Genomic DNA, 20,180 nt, shown 5'->3' on the forward strand with positions numbered 1-20,180 from the left:
ATTTATAAAACTGTGCGTAGAATCCTTACTAAAAGTGTATGTGCGCCCGAAAGCCAAAAATGTCGTACGCAAAAAAATATTCAGACTTATAAAACCGTGCGTACGCCAGAACCTGCACAGAATTCACTTTATAAATCCCAGTCAGCGGAAGATTGTGCGCACATGCGTCTCCACCCCGAAATAACCATATATGGAGATTATAACGCCTAATTTTACTATGCATATCATCATCTGCATATCATTTGCATATGATTATTCATCCACATGATAACATGTTTAACGGTACAAGACATTAGGAAAATATGAAATATGGATGTGCCGTCACATTACATTAATAAATATCATTTAGTAGCCCATCCTTTCCTTGTTTTTTAAATAGATAAAATAAAATAGTGCAAAATGCATTTCAGAGAAAGTTTTTCTCAATCTTTTCCACTGGCCAAATAGTATTTTAATTGATTTATATTTTTAATGGAAACAGATAGACCTTGTTGTGCATTATTTGCACAAAACCATTTTCTCAGACAATCTGCTATCATGATAAGCAATTATCTAGTTAACACAATAAAACACAGACAGCATGCCAGAGGAAAAGTGTTCAAAAGCATCACATCCACAACAAATATTTATATTTATTGAATATAAAAATGTTGTAACTTCTCAGTAATGATTTCATGTAGTTTAAGTGTTTAACACCATTAATGAGAATGGCATATTTAATCTAAATGTTTATATCAGAAGTAAAACATAGTTTAAATCATTCATTTATTTATTTAAACTGTTATTGTGAACATGCACTGTATTTATGATGGACTCATAATGAAGATTTACGGTTTTACTTCATTTACTTCTGCGTCAGTTTCACTAAACGGCCCAACGCACTCGCTATTTAAGAAAGGATGGATATTTGCTTCAAGTGATAGGTTTGGTGAGTGAAATTATATTTGTATTATCTTTCTGTATATGTATAATTTTCTTTAGATTTTCTGTCTAAAAGTGACCAAAAAGACATTTAACTCGAGCTCACCATCGGTGTCGCCAAACTGCTCCATCTCCAAAACGTTCATACGCATGGGTCAGAGTTTGCGTGCAGGTTAGCTATTCCATTCATTACAAAAAAATAGTATTTGCACCTGGTTAAGAATGCTGATAATGATAATTCAGGTTGATCCAATTTGATTTATTGGGTGATGTAATAGGATAATTTAGAAGTTTTTCATTTTAAATAGTTATTGCTATTTGGGCCAGTTGGTGTCGCCAAAACACATACTCTTCTAAAAGAGTGCGTACGCACGGTCAAGAGCATCCTTACGGTGCGCACTTATTTACGGCAAGTTTATTTTTTATAAATCTCGATATGTGCGTGGAAAAATGCGTACGCATATTTCTATGCCCATTTTGTGCGTACGCAACGTTTATACATCAGGCCCCAGGTGTAAATGCCCTCCGAAAGTTTTAGAGAATCACATCACTAAAACCACTTCACGCATTTCAGACAAAACTGGACAAATGCAAATGGATCTGGTTGTTTAATTAAACCACAAACCCGGATGTAAATTTACTCAGCCAAAATGAAGTGAAAATAAACGTGTGAGAGCGTCGCCGCAGATGAGTCGCTGAGTATCTCTTCAGCAACCAATGCCACAATCATATTCATTAAAAGTATTGAGACTAAATGATCTTACCAGTGCTGATGCCGCTCGCTCTCCTATTGCGGTTTTTAATCTTGAAATTAGCTGATAAGTTAAATGCTGAACATATCTGTTGCTTTCGATTGACGTGACCTCCGTTAAATTTGCACATAGCACGGGAATTAAAGATTGGATTAATATCTGTTTTGCGGAGACACGTTTATGTGGCCAATTGTAAATGGAACCGTTTTAACAAACTGATAAAAAGTGTGGGGTTGCGAAGATTGTTTATATTTTTGAAAAAGTCTCTTATTCACGAAGACTGCATTTATGCGATCAAAAATACAGCAAAAACAGTAATATTGTGAAATATTAGGATTTAAAATAACCATTTTCTATTTTATTATATTTTAAAATGTAATTGTATTTCTGTGGTGGCAAATCTGAATTTTCAGCATCATTACTCCAGTCTTTAGTGTTACATGATCCTTCAGAAATCATTCTAAATATGCTGATTTGCTGCTCAAGAAACATTTATTATTATCAGTGTTGAAAACTGTTGTGCTGCTAAATATTTGTGTGGAAACATTGTTCTTTTTTTTCAGGATTCTTCACTGAAAAATAAAAGAGAACAGCACAAATACGTCATACGTCTTTTCTAAAGGCTTATAAGATAAAAATATCTTACTGACCCCACAATTTTAAATGGTAGTGTATGCAAAAATCCTTCCTAAACAAGAAGATTTTCAGTGAATGGTTACCCAAATTTCAGTTTTAATTTTGAGGAACTAACCTTTTCATTTCTGAGTGCTTTCTGTGCTGCAGAAAAGATAATACACAAGTTATTAATTTACTTTTTCAACAAACTTTTACAAATTAGTCTTTTTTTTTTCCCCAGAAGCTTTTAAGAGCGCTGATGCTCCGAGGGATTAGTTATGGTCGACCTAAATGGCAGCACAAAAAATGTTCCACCTTATATTAACAACATTTCAAATAAGTCTGTTCAAGATACTTTTTAGTGATGAATTGTTTGGAGCTGATGCAGCTGCTTGAAAAATCTTAAACTGACCCTTTCACAGAGATTAAAATACACTTTTGTGTCTGCTTTACTTTGTACTGTACAACCCTAATCTATTTTATTAATTTATTTTAAACCAATAAAAGGAGACAAAAACTAAGCAATCAGGAACTAGCAGTTTTAAATGTTGTATTCTATCATTTAGAAACTTCCATGATAGTGTTACTCGCGCATGTCACTATGTTTTGAGAAACATTTTATTTTGGAAGTATTTTATTTAGGCCCAATTTTTGAACATCTTTCAGGCTATGATTTATAGTGGAACTAATAGGGTGCTATTTTGAACACTAAAAGGCTTCCCTAAAGTGTGTCATTATCTCCGTCTATATAGGACAGCAGAGCAGACTCTCTGTACTGTGATGGAGGCTGGTTAGCAAGCTTTCCATCAAGTTTGATCAAATATCCTCTTGCCACTCTCAGGGTCTGAAGTTGCTGTGTAACACTCCTCCCCTGGGCTTTCAGAACCTGACGTGTGTGAACGAGACACACACCGGGTAAGTGCACATCCTTCACTCAACTCAAGCCCTCCACATCCGGGCCATTAAAATAACAATGCACCTCTCAACTCCAGCTTCAAACTGCTCAAGTGTAATTACTGTTTGTCTTTGACTCGTAAGCCTGGCACATGTACTTCAGTCGCGAAATAAAGAGCCCTAGAATAACTTTCTCTTTATTTTTAACATCTAAGAATCAACCAAGTGTAGTTCCACAATCCCGCTACCCTTTTGTAAAAGGGTACCCTTTTTGTACACTTTTAGCCAATCACACATCAGAGCTGGGGAAGATACTTTAAAGCTCCAGCTTTCCAAGCACAAACACGGGTTTAATAACTTTTTTTTATATAAAAAAAAGAACATTTAAATACAGTAAAACAATGCAAAAACTTTAGCTCTTTCCCTTACAGCGTTTAAAAAAAAAAGTTGCCAGCCACCACCAAAAGAAAGAAAGGAACCTGTGCATAAAATAAATAAATAAATAAAACTGTTTTATTCTAGCTGCATGCATTCTTTTTTTTTTTTTATCAACACTTGACTGTGGGTAAGTTTCATAAAAAAAAAAGCAACATTTTTAGCAAAAAGCTGAGAAAATCACATTTTTGTCAAAGACTACATCCAGATCAGATTCAGAACGATGATCAAAATATAGATGGAGTCCATCAACACCCCCAAAGCTTCACAGTCCTAACCCCTTCCTGGGTCGATATTTCACTCCGTAACATTAGGCCGTTCTGATTTATATGCTGTTTATTGTTGATGATCTTATTTTTTTATATATTAGATCGCTTGTTTCTGCTTGTTCTTTGCCTGTGATTTGATCTGGTGAGACTGTACTTGTTCAGGAGATGCTTAATAGCGGCCCCTACCTTATAACAGTGAAAACACAAAAAGCCGTAAAAACTCGTCAATGGCAGGGAAGCGTTTTCTCATAAAAGACGAGATAACTCGTCAATGGCATGAACAATGTTAAATAGCTACATTTGTTACAGAAGTTATTATTCTTTGATAATGTTAGTTAAAAAAATACAACTGATCATTGTTAGTTCATGTTAGCTCAGGTTTTGATTTTAATAATGTATTATTAAATGTTGAAACTAACATTTAGATTAATACATGCTTTAGAAGCATTTTTCATTGTCGGTTTATGTTAACTAATAGAGCCTTATTGTAAAGTGTTACTGATAAATAATAAAAAATCGGAACATTTTAAATCAGTATCTCTTGGGCATGTTGTAGTCCTGATTTAAATGTAAAAATGTTAAAGATTAAAAATAAATAGTTCAACCTCAACTGCTTCAACCTTAATTTTATTAAGCAACAAGAATACTTTTTGTTCGCAAAAAAACGATACTCGGTTCTCTCTAGAGAGGGAACGAGTATTGCGTAAGTTTAGCTTGCGCTACGGGAAAGATTCATCTTCTCGAGATATTGAAGCCAAAAAATTATCCTTAATTTTGTATTCATTGTCAACGCAGTGCAGCAGCTAGCAGACCTAGAGCAGGCCATCTCGCGTGCTCATTGGGTGCCCTGCGGGCATCTGCTGCAGCCTACCAGTGAGCCCCGCGTGACGTCACGCCCAATGAAGGGCGCCTGCGCCTTCATAGCGTCACAGCCCTCCAGAATGGGGGTGGCTTAGCGTATAAAAGTAGGGGCTGTAGGCTGACTTCCCTGGTTTTTCGTCGACTGAAGCGAAGTCGCTCGTGGCGCGAGCACGGCCGGTTACGCAATACTCGTTCCCTCTCTAGAGAGAACCGAGGTTACGTTAGTAACCGAGTATCGTTCTCTTACGAGAGGTTATCTCGTATTGCGTAAGTTTAGCTTACGCTACGGGAACACTTTGTCAACGCCGTGCGCGCCAAGCATCCACCATGAGACCCCGAACTTTCAGGGGAACCCTATAAGTGGAGAAATAAGGTGGCCAGCCACGCGGGCCATCACTTGTACATAAGCACACATAGGGAATACAGAGCAGCGCGCCGGTCTGTATAGGCACATGGCACATACCCTACTTAGTGCAGCTCAACCAGGAGAGCTGAGTCATGTGAGAGTGATCTGAGCAGGAGGTCTGGGCAGAATACACCTCTCCTTCAAACAGACAACAGTTTAGCCTGCAAGGCAGGAACTTCTATGTTATAAAACCTGACAAAGGTAGACGGGAAGCTCCAGCCCGCCGCTACACAAATGTCATGGATAGAAATTCCACTGGACCATGCCCATGAAGAGGCCACTCCTCTCGTGGAATGAGCCCTGATGCCCAGAGGGCATTGCAGACCTTTTGACGCGTAAGCGGCTGCTATAGCATCCACTATCCATCTGGACAGGCTCTGTTTCGAGGAGGCGAGACCCTTGGTGCGCCTACCAAACGAAACAAACAGCTGTTCCGAACTCCTGAATGAGGCGGAGCGCGTAATGTAAAACCTCAGCGCTCTGACAGGGCAGAGGAGATTCACATTACTTTCGCTGTCAGATGCTGGGAGAGCTGACAACGAGATAACTTGCGCTCTGAATGGAGTGCCCATCACTTTAGGAACGTAGCCATGTCTAGGTCTGAGGATGACTTTAGAGTCATTCGGCCCGAACTCAAGACACGATGCGCTGACAGACAGCGCATGCAGGTCCCCCACACGTTTTACTGACGACAGTGCAGTCAGAAAGACGGTTTTCAGTGATAGATATTTCAACCCCACGGAGTTTAGTGGTTCAAATGGAAAAGCTTTCAGGGCCTCTAGGACCAATGAAAGATCCCACATGGGAACCGACGGGTGATAACCTGGCTTCTCTTGATGGCTTGACCCCTGCTTCAGAGAATAGTTAATGATATGCTAAACCCGCCAGCTCGTTGACGTTATTGGTTACAAGGTAGTTTGTGACGTAAGAAACACCAGTGATTTCAAACCGTGTTTTTGCGACTGTCTTTCTTTAACTGCAGTTTTATGGAGAAAATACTCAGCAATGGTGTTGACTTATGAATTTGCACATGATTTGTCATAAAGCATATTAAAAACACCACATAGTGTCACGATGTGGTTGAGACAAGGAAGAAGCAGGATCCACTTGCAGCACACTTTATTAAACAAACTCCAAACTGGACAAGGACTCAGACAGGGAACAACAGGACTCAGGAACAGAACAACCAGCATCAACGTTACAACATCAAGAACTCACAAGGACTGGACTGAAACACAGGGCTTAAATACAAGGGCAAACGATCTAAACAGGATAACAAGGGGGCGTGGTTAACGGGAAACACCTGGGAAGACTACTAGACAGACAGGGAACCACTAAACATGACAAGACAAACCCACACCGTGACATAGCCCCCTCCCTATGGGCGGTTCCTGACGCCCATAAAACACCAAAAAGTTCAGGAGGCCGGAGAAGCGGAGGCGGACTTGGGGGAGGGATGGAGGGCCAGGTCCGCGCAGGGAACGGGACCAGGGCCTTGCAATGACGGGCATGGGCCATGGAATGTGGGCGGACCTGGGCCATGGAATGTGGGCGGAGCTGGACGTGCAGGCGGCCAGGGCGGAGCAGGCTGTGGGCTTAACACAGGGCTTAAATACAAGGGCAAACGATCTAAACAGGATAACAAGGGGGCGTGGTTAACGGGAAACACCTGGGAAGGCTAATAGACAGACAGGGAACCACTAAACATGACAAGACAAACCCACACCGTGACACATAGACATATAAACAACATTAAAAACTTGATTTTCACCACAGGCGGTCTTAAATATTTATCTATTTTGAGTCCTGATTAGGAGAGGACGAGCATATGAACCGTTGTGCCACTTGTGCTGCTATTTATCAAACAGTAAAAACGCCCCTTCCCGCGCCCAAAGTAAAGTGTTTGTGGATGAGAGTATGAAGTGAGGACTTATGGGACATTGTTCTGCTTTAATGACATTTTATTTAACAACAACTGCAGCTCGTTCCGTGTGTCATGTGTCATTATGCCATTTCTACATAGTTGCACATGCGCAGTCCTTTCCATTTTCGGCTTTCAATCCGATCAAATGTTCTCATGTTCTCTCGTTTAGATTAGAAAAGGAATAAACCACCCCTTTCAATCGAATTGAAATTTCATTCGGATCGAGCTCAATCGGATCGATTAATGTTTACCTGAAGGCTTTTCAGTCTGATTGAACCGTATTATAAATATATACCTCCTGATGTATCTGTGACACTTCGATTTAAACAAACTTGTTGATCAATTGCCACCCCCTTTCATTCTTATGGGAGATTTTAATAGTCACAGTCCACTATAGTGAGGACACCACACAAATACTTGAAGATTTTCATTAGTAATAACAATGATTTGTGCCACCTCAATGATGGTTCAAATACTTACTTGCACCCGGGACATGGAACATATACTGCCATTAATGTAACAATCTAAGCTTTTGCTTGACTTCTCATGGAAGACCTGGGATGACTTATGCGAAAGTGACCACCTCCCCTTGAAAAATGCCTCTAAAGAATTGGACATCCAACGAAGAATCCCAAGATGGCAACTTAAAGCAAATTAGTAATATTTTCAAACACTATGCTATAAAAATTTCACATGGCACCTCAAGATTCTCAAGATCCAGTAAAAAGGTTCACTGACATTTTTACTGAAATGGCAAACAAAACTATTCCTAAACTGTCAACAAAGCCATGTTGTAGGTCTAACCCATGGTTCAATGAAAACTGTAAAAAGGTTATTGAAATCCTGAAAAAATATACCACAATCTTAATTTTTCCTATACCTAAACCAGGCAAGGACCATTTTGATACAAACAACTATTGCCCAATAGCATTGCTGCCTTTGCAAAACAATGGAGAGAATGGTTAATAAACATCTGTTGTGGATACTGTAGTCGGGCCATAAATTAAATGAATATAAGTGTGGTTTTAGACGAGGTAAAAGTACTTTAGATTCATCGTCTTATTAGTGGAGTAATTTTTACGTGATACCTTTATCCAAAAAAGAACATGCTGTTTACTTAGACCTGGAGAAGGCTTATGATAACACTTGGCGATATGGATACCACTTCCCCTTGATAATTGCCTCTGAAGAATTGGACAAAACCTTACTTGAAAAACCTGAACTTTAATTTGGACATCTTGACTCAGACTCATTTTTGCACTATTCCTCCCTGGGATCTGAAAAGGTTATATCAACCCTGTTATATCAACCCTGAAACAACACAAAAAGACAACAACACACCCTCATGAATATCAGAAGAAATTTTTGAAGTTAAAATGCCATTTTTCCTCTCCATGGACCTCTATTCACAGATGGATCCAAAGCAGATAATCGTGTTTCGGCAGCAACAATAATTGGAGATCAATGTCATGGCATGCGAATCCGAGGACAAAGTTCTGTCTTTACAGCTGAAGCTTGTGCTTTACTCCTGGCTGTGGAAAATAGGAAATGGACAAGAACGAAATTTCTTAATCTACCGACTAAAAATTCTGCCTTCAGGCACTTGAATCTGTAAAGACTGATCATCCCATAATTACAAGTATATTAGCTAAAGTAGATATGGTATGCAAGAAACACTTCAGTATCATTTTCTGCTTGGTTCCAGGTCATATTGGTTTATCTGGTAACGAGAAAGCAGACATCGCTGTAAAGGAGGCTTTCAACTTGAATATTTCAGTGTCAAATTCTAATCTCTGATCTCAGACCAGTAATAAAGTATTAATAACATGGCAGGATGGAATGGCATGAATGCCACGGAAATAAGTTACATGAAATAAATCCTAGTATAAGAAGAATGTTAAAGCTAATATCAAATCTTGGTATGACCAAGTTGTTTTTACTAGATACGGTTTAGGTCAAACAAAGACTTCCACAAGGCTATTTATTAAATGGTGAAGAACCACCATCATGCTGTCTTTGTCAAACTACAATGACTTTAGGGGTGGGCTATTTACCGGTAGACATGATTAACCCGTAGAAATGTGTCAACTGGACTATCGTCTCTATCACGGTAGAGCGTGTCACGAAAGCTTATCGTTTGAATATGTTTTAAGTCTTAAAATTTTTAAGACTTTTAAGTCTTAAGATGTTTTAAGTCCCGTCTTTGCGGGTGTCCTTTTAAACAAAGTCGTTTATGTCCTAAGTGAACATAAGTAGCAAAACAATACATGTATAGTTTGTAAAATACACACTGATGTCCATGGAAGCGGCAATAACAATAAGTTCAATTATAAATTGACAAGGTGTTTTATTCATATCAGATACACATTGTGTTGGTAACTTCACCAGAGTAAAAGTGAAATAAAAGCGATACATCTGCCATACAGTGCTATTGTGGCTGCGGTGTCAGAGACCGATAAAATAACGGTCAGTAGACGAACATGTTTTTCAAAAGGCAGCGCTCAAGTTAAAGAATTGTAACTTTTAATAAAACGCGGCTCATATTTTTTTTCGTTCCACTGATGCATCTCGCGTTTTAACCACAGCGTTCTGTGTGAATGGCCCTTTAAGCCATTGCTGATAGATCCTGACGTGTGGTGATGCAGTCATTGTTTCCCAGAAAAGAAAGGGCTCTCATGAAGAGGGGTTTCTAACTTCCTAGAAAACACTTTATTAGGCCAAATAAATGGGATTCGGCTCTCCTGCATCAAAACACACAGCGACTGACTCTGTGAGCACCCAGTTTATCTTCTTTTCAATCACCCCTCTCACTTTAGAAAGTGTCAGAAGCCGAGCTCTGCAAATCCTGCTGAAGCGTTTAATTCGTCTTGAATTAATAGGCCCAAATCAGAGCCTGCTCTTTCATTGGTAGAGCTAATTAACATTTTGGAGCCTGATTATGCTGAGAATATGATGTATTCAACAATTGCTGATTGGTCAGTGATTGTTTTCATTGTCCCAAGGTGAGTGAGACAATATCTGTTTACACAAGGGCTCCTTTTATTTTGCTAATTGGGTAAAAGAGAGCGGGCATACTTGAATGTAGTGTGTGTGTGTGTGTGTGTGTGTGTGTGTGTGTGTGTGTGTGTGTGTGTGTGTGTGTGTGTGTGTGTGTGTGTGTGTGTGTGTGTGTTTTTTCAGGTACCGTGGCTGGTTAGTAAGGAGGGTGTGCTGTTTGCTGTTTGTCTGGGGTCGTGAAGTTCACCCCAGCCCTGCTGGAGACAGACGGCATAGAGTCCACGGCAGCGATAGGTGCGGCTCGCTCGAGCACTCTTCACTGATTAGATGACATGCCACGTGTAGCGAGAGAGAGGATGGGAGATGCTTTTGAGGATTGAAAGGCGCTCCCATTGAGATTTAATTCAGATGTCTTTCTCCTCTGTTAATATAGAAGATTGGTAGCCACTTAATCTTACATTAGCTTGCTTGCAGAGATGTGAAAACCTTCATATTTTCAATACCAACCAGTACAGGGGATTTCAACCTTTTAGATTACAGGGAATTTCAAATATAATGATTCCCTTTGTGAGGATTCTTTCTAAAATGGAAAACAATATATATATATAGTTAGGCCTAATATTTGGATTTATGTATTTAAATTGTATATTTGATCCATTTTGGATTATATTGTTTTAATATAAACAAACAAATAAACTTGTATAATGAATAAATGATTAAATTAAAATTTCACAAGTGACAGTTGATTCTCAAATTTAAAATAAGATCGCAAAAATAACGGATGCAAATGCTTAAACTTTGCTTACAAAATAGCAATTTGTTTCTAAATAGCCATTTTCAATTCAAATGTAATTTAACACTTAATACCTTTTGACAGATCATGCTAGCTTAAAATACAAATAAAACACTGCTAAACTGTCAATTTAGCCTTTACCAAAGAAAAAAAAATATATCCTTTGATGAATTGAAATGAATTGCAACAAAATAAATAGTTTTCAATAAAATAATTTTAGCATTCAAAATGTAGTAGAGGTGTAAAATGTTCCCCCTTTCTCTCGGTTAAAAAATTCACCTTTGATAGAGTCTAGAAGTCCAAAGTTTTAGGATCTAAAGTTTAAAGAAATGTCAAATGACGTTCTAGAGACTCGAAAAAGAGACGGACCCTTTGGTGGGTTGCTTGAAAGACTAATCGGGTCATGAAGCCCTGTATACAGTTACAGTCACCTGACCCTGACTGTATGCATATCTGATAGGAGCAATTACATAAGCTGCATTCTTGCAGTTCGACAGAGCAACTGGAAACGCCAACTGGAATGGCATTTATTTTAATGTTGCTGTCAACTGTATGCCACATATGCCATGCTAACTTTTCTTTTCGCTTCTCACCTTGGTTCAACCCTGCTACCACACCCTCCCTCCATTCACCTAACCCAATTTTGGCCCTAACATTAAAATAACCTTTTATATTCCCAAACAGCATGGGTGTGTTTTTCACTCTGCAGGCATAAGCGGCATGTTCCGTGGTGTTTATGTGATGATCCATCACACAATATCCTCTTTGTTTTCTCTGCGGTCTGTTGTCCTGTGACTCTGTGTGTGTGTTTTTATCCAGAGTGAGGCAGGCTCTGGAAACAGCATGTTCCTCAGATGAGACCAAGGTGGTGGAACTGGTGATGCCTGAGGTCAGAGGTTATTTAGGCAGACTTCTGGCCCTTACACAGACCTTCATCTCCCCCAGCCTTCTCAGGTCTGAACGTAATTCTCATTCTGAAAGCAAATCACTTTCATCCTTCTGCGATAAATTCAGCCAGAGATTTTTGTTTACAAAAATTAACAAGTCTAAGAAACGAATAGATTGTTCAGCATTCAAAATGTAACAAAAATTGAAAATAGCCCTTGGTAGGTCGCAAAAGTCCACATTGAAAATATGAGATTTAAAATCCATTTTGGGGATTTTGAAAGTTAAAGGAATTGTCAAATGAAGAAATATTTCACCCGATGTATTTCTTGGTCACTAATTAAATAAGCAAACTTGGGACATTGACCATGTGAACTCATTTGTACAAGTATTTTTCAGCATTTCAATCGTCTTTAAGTTTTTTTATTTTCCAGTTCTGCAGTGTGACATGAATTTTTAAAAGCTCAGATATTCCATCTAGCCTTTTAACTAATATGAGGTCATGAAGGCTACATAACTGCTCTATATGACTTACAAAGAACTAAAATATTATAGCTTTTAATGAAGGGCAGCATGACATTCTTAAGGGTACTGCTGTCACTGCTTGATATGTCATGTCAACTGTCCCTCTGCAGATTATTATGAAGATATTTTGATCTTTTCAATCGATGTCTCCCCAAACTCTTTTAGGATTGTGAGCTGGATGCTGCTGAAGTTCTTCAGTTTAATGTTCTGCAATGTACAGATCAACCTCAACCAGCTGGCAGCTTTACACCGTGCCACACGACTGGTAACCAAATATACAGCTTTTACAACCCCAATTCCAGAAAAGTTCATTTTGTTTAACGTTTATTAACAACAGTACACAAAAAAAAGATTTCCAATATTTTCACTGGCCAACTTAATTGTAGTTTGTAAATATAAACTAATTTTGATTTTGATGGCTGCAACCCACTTCAAAAAAGTTGGGACTGAGGCAAAAAAAAAGAAAAAAAAGTGAAAAGATCACAGAAAAGCAAAGTTAATTGGTTTTGAAATGGTCCACAATTAGCAGTTGAACTGGTAATAAATGAAGGTATCTTGTTTGGGTATAAAACGATAATACTGCTGGGCCAGTCGTGGTGGTTAGAGAGTCCAGTCAGACTTGTGGGTTCGATTCTCAATACCGACAGGAAATGACTGAGGTGCCCTTGAGCACTGGTGCCCTGCTCCGGGTGTGTATGTCCACGGCTTGCAGTGTGTGTGTGTCCACTACTCACTGTTCCTAATATGCGTGCACTAACATGGATGGGTTAAATGAAGAGGACACTTCACGTCACGTCACTTCGCTTCACTTCACTAAATGGAGCATCTCAGTCTTTGTAAGCAAAGATGTGTCATGGCTCACCACTGTGCCATGAGAGAATTGTCAATGCGAGATTGTGGAGTAGTTTGGTATTTCTGCATCTAGCTGCATATAGTGAAAAGATTCAGGGAATCCAGAGAAATCTCAGTCTGTGTAGGACAAGGCAGGAGAACTACACCGTACAGTGGATGTGCTTGACTGACCTGCCTGCAGTCTCTTATTAAAAATGCATGGCTCATGAAAAGGAGAATCGGACAACGATGACCACCGACTGTTGAGCAGATGTCTTATATCAGGCGAGATTGGGCAAAAATTCCCAGAAAACAATTAGTATCCTTGAATTCCCAAACTTTTAAATAGTGTAATTAAAAGGAAAGGTGATGTGACACTGTGGTAAACATTTTTTGGAGTGTGTTGCAGCCATCAAAAGCAACATTTGTTTAGATTTACAAAATACAATACAGTTTGTCAGTGAAAACATTGGAATTTTTTTCTGTGTACTTCTGTCAGTAAAATGAACAAATCGCAGATTCTTTATTGTATTACATTTTACAAAATGTCCCAATTTCTTTGGAATTGGGGTTATATTTCTTCACCCCATTCTCTCATATCACCAGCTTTCCTTCCCTGTAGGCATCCTGTGCTTCATGCTTTCATTCTTCCTATATCTCATTAGTCTTTACTGCTTTTCTTCTTTCACCACTATTTCTCCTCAAGTTTCTTTTTCTTTTTTTCTTTTCTTTTTTTACATTTGCAGTGTTTTTCTGACCCAAACTCGGTTATTCTCGATTTCACTGTATGCTATTGCGATTTAAATATATGAAGCTGAAGGCTGCTCTCTATCAAAATGCTCTTTTTCTGTGTGCCTCTTTCTTTCTTCCTCTCTCAAGCTATTGCTCCATTTATCCTGTTTACAGATTTATTTTTATTGCAGTCAGGTTTTCCACCTCAGGCTTTTGGTCACACATAATCCTTTATATTGGAAGTAAAAGCACACTTTGAAAGCTTTTTTTGTAGCATTCGATTGTGTGATTCTTACATTTGCTGCAAGTGCAATATGAAACAAAACATCAGAGAACCGATTAGACCTCATCTAGCTTGTGGTTTTATAACCAATTAAACATGCATTCTACAGCACAGCCAGAAATCATCTTTTTGGCCTCAGTCCATGTGCATGACTCCGGAAAGTATTGAGCTCACCTGTTCACCTACTTGCCAGTTGCCGCCCACCTGAATAGCACTGATACATTTCTGCACCACTCAGTTTAACTCCACAAAAAGAGAGTTTGAAAGAATTCAGTACATATAATGCAAAATCATATTCATTATCAGCATTTTTGCCTTGTTTTAAGTATATATATATTAGTCTGATATGCGTCCATCTCATATGAGTGTAGATGATTTTAAACCCTTTCAAATAAATTGTTTCTTAGTTAGGGGTAAAACTTTATTAACATTTACATTTTTACTGTTCATGTCTATGTAAATGTATATTTATTCCAAATAATAGCTATAAGAATGCAGCAATAGATTTGAGATTTCATGTAGTCTCTATATAATATTATGGGTAGAATACTTGATCAGAGTTAAGATGAACAATGTTTTGTTTGCTGAAATAGGGATATTTTGACCTTTAACCTGTGCTATTTGCTCTCAATGTTTGTTAAATAAGAAGGCACCAGTTCAGAAATATTAGCACAGTTGGTACAAAGGGTCTAGAAACCCTTTTTTGAAGTACAAAAACAGTTCATTTACGGGTTCATTTTCAAGTGCGCACTTAGCACTGAACTTTATTTCTCCCTGCGCTGAAGTGTCCTCTAATTTTGTCCGTGTGTGTGTGTGTGTTTGTAGAAAGCTCCGCTGGTCTATGTGTGTGTTCGGCAGAGCGACATCGATCATGCTCTCATTTGTCTGACTCTTTTCTGCCACAACTTGAGGGTTCCCTACACCATTTATCCAGCCCACGTCCGACAAACCTGGCTAAGGTACACACACACACACACACACACACACACACACACAGACACACACACACAAACTCACACTCGCTCAAAAACCAATACACTCATCATGTAGCACCCACAGATGCATAGTTTGCTTAGAAAGCTTCTTTTCGCAAGTTTAATTCCCTGCCTGCCCTCTAATATTGCACATTTACAGATCCGCTCTGTTTGCGTCAGCCGTACTAGTATTGTTAAAAAGAACATTCTAGTTCATTAGTTTCTTACTAGTTTGGTGCAAGCGCAGCATATTCTAAAGTTCAGTGCACTTATTCAGTCTGTTACACAGCCAACGGAAGCACTTGTTCGCATTTAACAGGGCATAATGGTTCGGTAAGTAATGAAACGTACAATTCTTAAAGAATCATGACACGGAGTGCTGGAAACGGCAGTCGACCGCGGCGAGGGAGTGGTGGGGGTAAATAGTTTCCTCCTGCAGGCTGCAGGTAACGGAAGACTTTGACTCCAAGCCGTGGGGAAGTTTGTGCTTTGTTTACAAGGCTACATCAATAATTACTTAATAGCTGTTTATACAAATTGCCCTGTCAGTAATTGTTAATGTATTTATGATATGCTTCGAGCTTATGGTGCAATGCTTGATTGATTGTCACTGGATGTGGAGCACACATGATTAAAAATGTAAAAATACAGCTTGAACAGTTCACACTTTTTCATTTGCTAAAAAAAAAATCCACACTTTTTCATTTGCTAAAAAAAAATCCAAGTTCAAGTTTCAAATGTGCCACAAATTCACTGGGGGAAAGAAACAAACAAACACGATTTTTCTTGCTCTTTTGAAAGAGTTAAATGTGTTGTGTTCTCAACCTTCTCATTTATATATTTAATTAGCCACAAATAATGTTGTCATTCAAGAAGTATCAAGAACTGTATGTTCTTGATTAGAAACAACAAAGGGGATCTCTGAAATGTGATTTCAGTTTACATCTTGTTTTTTTTTTTAACATTTTAATTTAGATTATAGTTAGATTATTTAAAAAATATTATTAATAAGTATTAGTCTTCTTGAAGCCCCATTTTAAGTTTGCTGAGGCCCCCTAGTGGGCCCTGGGCCCTTTTCCATTAAAATTCTCTGACAGTGTTTCCTGCAGTTGTGTCATTAAATGTTGGTGATGTGCTGCCACCAAATTTAATTTTTAGCGGTGTTGTGAGCTTAGTCTGAATTGAATCTGACTGAACGACTGCCTGAGGTGAAATAATAAAAATACTTGTTGGTTTGAATTGGACAAATGAGTTGGTGTTCAAGTACTCAAAGAATTGTTAATGGAATCATTAAGGAACCAGAACCAGTACGAGAAATTGGAGTTGGATGAGGAATCGTTGATATCTATGTGATTTCCATCCATATTCTCAGTGCTAAGCTCTGGAATTTTATTGGTTCCTGGATTCTTAATTCATAACAATAAAGCAGCATAAAAGTGGAAAATGGTCATTTTACGTGGATGAATCAGTAAACACAATTTCAGGCACTAGCAAGGACCTTATCCACTAAACAACAGTCTACTCATGACTCAATTGCCTGCGATCTGCCGGCGACACGATTATGAAGGTCGTGTGTTAAAATGTAGCTGGTATTTATCAACATCTCTGCATGACACCTTTGTTGTAGGTGTTAGAAAGTATTATGAAATATGTGCTTGTTCTGCCTTTTTATATTGAACAAAGCAGTTAAACAAGATATTAATACATTAGGTCAATATTGCAAAGTGTTTCTTAAGCAGCAAATCAGCATATTAGAATAATTTCTGAAGGATCATGTGACACTGAAGACTGGAATAATGATGCTGAAAATTCAGATTTACCATCACGTACATTACATTTTAAAATAAAAAAGTTATTTGAAACATTTCACAATATGTCGGTTTGTACTGTATTATTGATAACATGAATGCAGCTTTCATGAACATAAGAGACTTCTTTTAAAAACATGAAATAAAAAAAATCTTGTGAACAATAATTAGAAACATAAAAGGAAGGCTTTTCTTCATACATGTTTGCCCATCCTATGACTTGAAGGGCTCTGAAGTTATGATGACATTTCCTGCAAGTCAATAATCCGTAGCCTTGCAGGTTTTCATGGTGCATTCTGGGAATTTCTAGGCAGAAAACATTGCAGTTCTCTAACTATTTTGATAATAAATGGCTGAACCCTTTTGCAGTGCACCTACCACTGAACTAGGGATGGGATTGAGACGCCCTAAATTCTGACCTTGTCTCTAAGTAGACATCAGGGGAAAAAAATAGTGCTACGGAAGTGCTTTTATATGGCCCCTCGAAGTCTCATCTATGGTGATGTTTATTTGGCTGAATAACCTAAAGGAATGTCCCATTAGTCACTGTTAATTGAGGCTGTTTTGTCTTCTCAGGTCCATCCTTCAGAGGCTGGGTGTCGTCTTGCTCCCAGAAGGCACTGGCTCAGAGCGAGACGTGGAGATGAACAGCCTCTATTCTCCAGTCATGACCTCTGTAAGCCCCCGCAAAGGCTGAGTTTGCTGTTCTGCTTGAATTGCTCAGATTCAGCACACGATAAAAGACAAGCGAAACAGACTGTTGCTTAAAGGGTTAGTTCACCCAAAATGAAATTGATGTCATTAGTTACTCACCCTCATGTCATTCCAAACCCGTAAGACCTTCGCTCATCTTCGGAACACAAATGAAGATATTTTTGATGAAATCCTGAACCACCCATAGACAGCAATTTAATTACCACTTTCAAGTCCCAGTAAGGTAGTAAAGACATCATTAAAATAGTTCATGTGACTGCAGTGGTTCAACCTTAATGTTATGAAGTGACGAGAATACTTATTGGCTAGCTCCTGCTTCCATGATGTGGAAGAGAAGAGATTGTTGAATAAAGTCGTTATTTTTTTTTGGGGGGGGGGGGGTTTGCACACAAAAAAGTATTCTCGATGCTTCATAACATTAAGGTTGAACCACTGTAGTCACATGGATTATTTTAACGATGTCTTTACTATCTTTCTGGGCCTTGAAAGTCGTAATGAAATTGCTGCCTATGTGTGGTCAGAAACCTCTTGGGTTTAATCAAAAATATCTTAATTTGTTTTCTGAAGATGAACGAAGGTCTTACGGGTTTGGAACGACACAAGGGTGAGTAATTAATGACAGAAATTTCGCTTTTGGGTGAACTCTCCCTTTAAGACGTTTGCACAGACACACTGCTTTCGAATGCCATTGATACCAGGGTTTAGTCTCAAGACGGACAGTCACCCACGTTTTCAGGGCGGGTGAGGATACATTAGTAACCTGGCCTTGATGGGCACAGTGGTTCCCATGACAATGGGGCACCTGCGGACTGCAGATGTTTCACTGGGAGGTTGCATGAGTCGCTGAACCCATTACTCTGCCTCGCTGATGCTTGGAGGTGGATAATAAATCTCCTCGGCCTCCAGATTTCATACTATTATCTGATTTTTTTTGGAGGAGCATCTTATTAGCAGTTTAGAAGAAACATTACCAGAATTTGGACGTTGTAGGGTTTTAAACAGGATTTGACATAAACTGCATTTGAATCTTGATTGAAAGAAGGGCTGATATGTTTTAATATGAAGTGCTTTGATTAGATATGTGCGACTTCTGATTGGCGTAAATGAACAGAGGAAATAATCTGTCATGCCTGGAATAGCATATGAGCTTATCAGGCTTCTCAAGATGGATTTTGGATTTGAGTGTGTGTGTGTATGAGAGAGAGAGAGTTAAAGTAATAGTTCACCCAAACATTTACATTTTGTCATTTACTCACCTTTATATAATTCAAAACCTGTATGAAGTACTTTATTGCATGAATCACAGAATGTTTCGGTGTTGATGCTGTTCTTTCCCATATATTAAAACAGACTGAGAGCAGGGGCTGTTAAAGGGATAGTTTACCCCCCCACACAAAATGAAAATAATCTACTCACCCTCGTGTCATTTCAAATCCATAAGCCTTTTACTCATTTTTGAAACACAAATGAAGATATTTTTAATGAAATCTGAGAGATTTTTAATCCTTCCATTGAAAGTCCATTCTACCAAAATTTTGACACTTTATTGGAACGTCAGCGTTTTGGTGGACTTCCAGAGGAGGGACACAAATCTCTTAGGTTTCATTAAATATCATAATTTTGGAATGACATGAGGGTGAGTAAATGATGATAGAATTTTTATTTTTGGTTTAACTAAACTATCAATTTAATTGACAATGAGTCAGGATTAATGAAGAATGGCATTGAAATATTAAAGAGACAACAATCAAAATAGTAATAACAGCCAGATCAACACGAATGTGTCCAAAGATTATTTGTGGAGTCTTTAACATATGGATATAAAATCTAAAGGTGGGTAATACATCATTCTCTTCTCTCAGATGTGAGCTCTATTCATCATACTGATGCATCGGCCTCACATCTGTATGGGAAATGTGCAATCGTGATTTTACTTAAAACATATTTGATGCACACAAGGAGCAATGACTTTGTATGTCAAAGACGTCAAATCGGTTGTAAAATTTCTTGAAACAGCAAGTTTAAATCAGTTTTTTTTATTGTAAACTTAAACTAAAGTTAATTGAAATAAAGCTTAGATGAAAAAAAATATATAAGAGGAAATGTTAGATGAAAACAAACTTGAAAAATGTGTTGCAATGACAACTGAAATAAAATACCTAAAATTAAAATAAGTTTAAGCTAAATAGAAATATTTGACAAAAAAATAAAATGACAAAAGCACATAAATGTCTAAATCTTAAACTAAAATGAAAACTGAAAATATTTGACAAAAAAATACAATAAATTAATAAAAATGACAAAAGCACATAAATGACTAAAGTTTAAAATAAAATGAAAACTGAAAATTTAATTATTCAAAATATCCTGAGATCCAGCAATGGAGTTTTTCTTCTGTAGAGGACATTTATATTTTAGCAAATTTCTCTGACAACATGCATGTCAGTTTTAAGTCTGGATGTCATGTAAAGAGCACATTTAGGGCTTTACAGAGATACCAAATGTTTGGAGGTGTAACCATGACAACACCCTGTCCTTGGTCTATAAAAATGACTGAATGA

The 20,180-nt window shown here is 38.1% G+C and overlaps 1 protein-coding gene across 1 annotated transcript in view; it reads left to right on the plus strand.

Moving 5' to 3' along the window:
• The window catches only part of gpat2 (glycerol-3-phosphate acyltransferase 2, mitochondrial), a 48,397-nt gene that overhangs the window by 9,111 nt on the left and 19,106 nt on the right, over positions 1–20,180 (plus strand). Inside the window, exons 3-8 of the mRNA XM_056246600.1 lie at positions 3,130–3,203; positions 10,258–10,368; positions 11,687–11,821; positions 12,443–12,542; positions 14,949–15,082; positions 17,482–17,581. Coding sequence (XP_056102575.1) covers positions 3,130–3,203; positions 10,258–10,368; positions 11,687–11,821; positions 12,443–12,542; positions 14,949–15,082; positions 17,482–17,581 — 654 coding nt within the window. The remainder of the gene's footprint in view (positions 1–3,129; positions 3,204–10,257; positions 10,369–11,686; positions 11,822–12,442; positions 12,543–14,948; positions 15,083–17,481; positions 17,582–20,180) is intronic.

Source organism: Rhinichthys klamathensis, unplaced genomic scaffold, assembly GCF_029890125.1.
Source record: "Rhinichthys klamathensis goyatoka isolate OS25496 unplaced genomic scaffold, OSU_Roscu_1.1 h1tg000040l_1, whole genome shotgun sequence".
NCBI classification, from domain to species: Eukaryota; Metazoa; Chordata; class Actinopteri; order Cypriniformes; family Leuciscidae; genus Rhinichthys; species Rhinichthys klamathensis.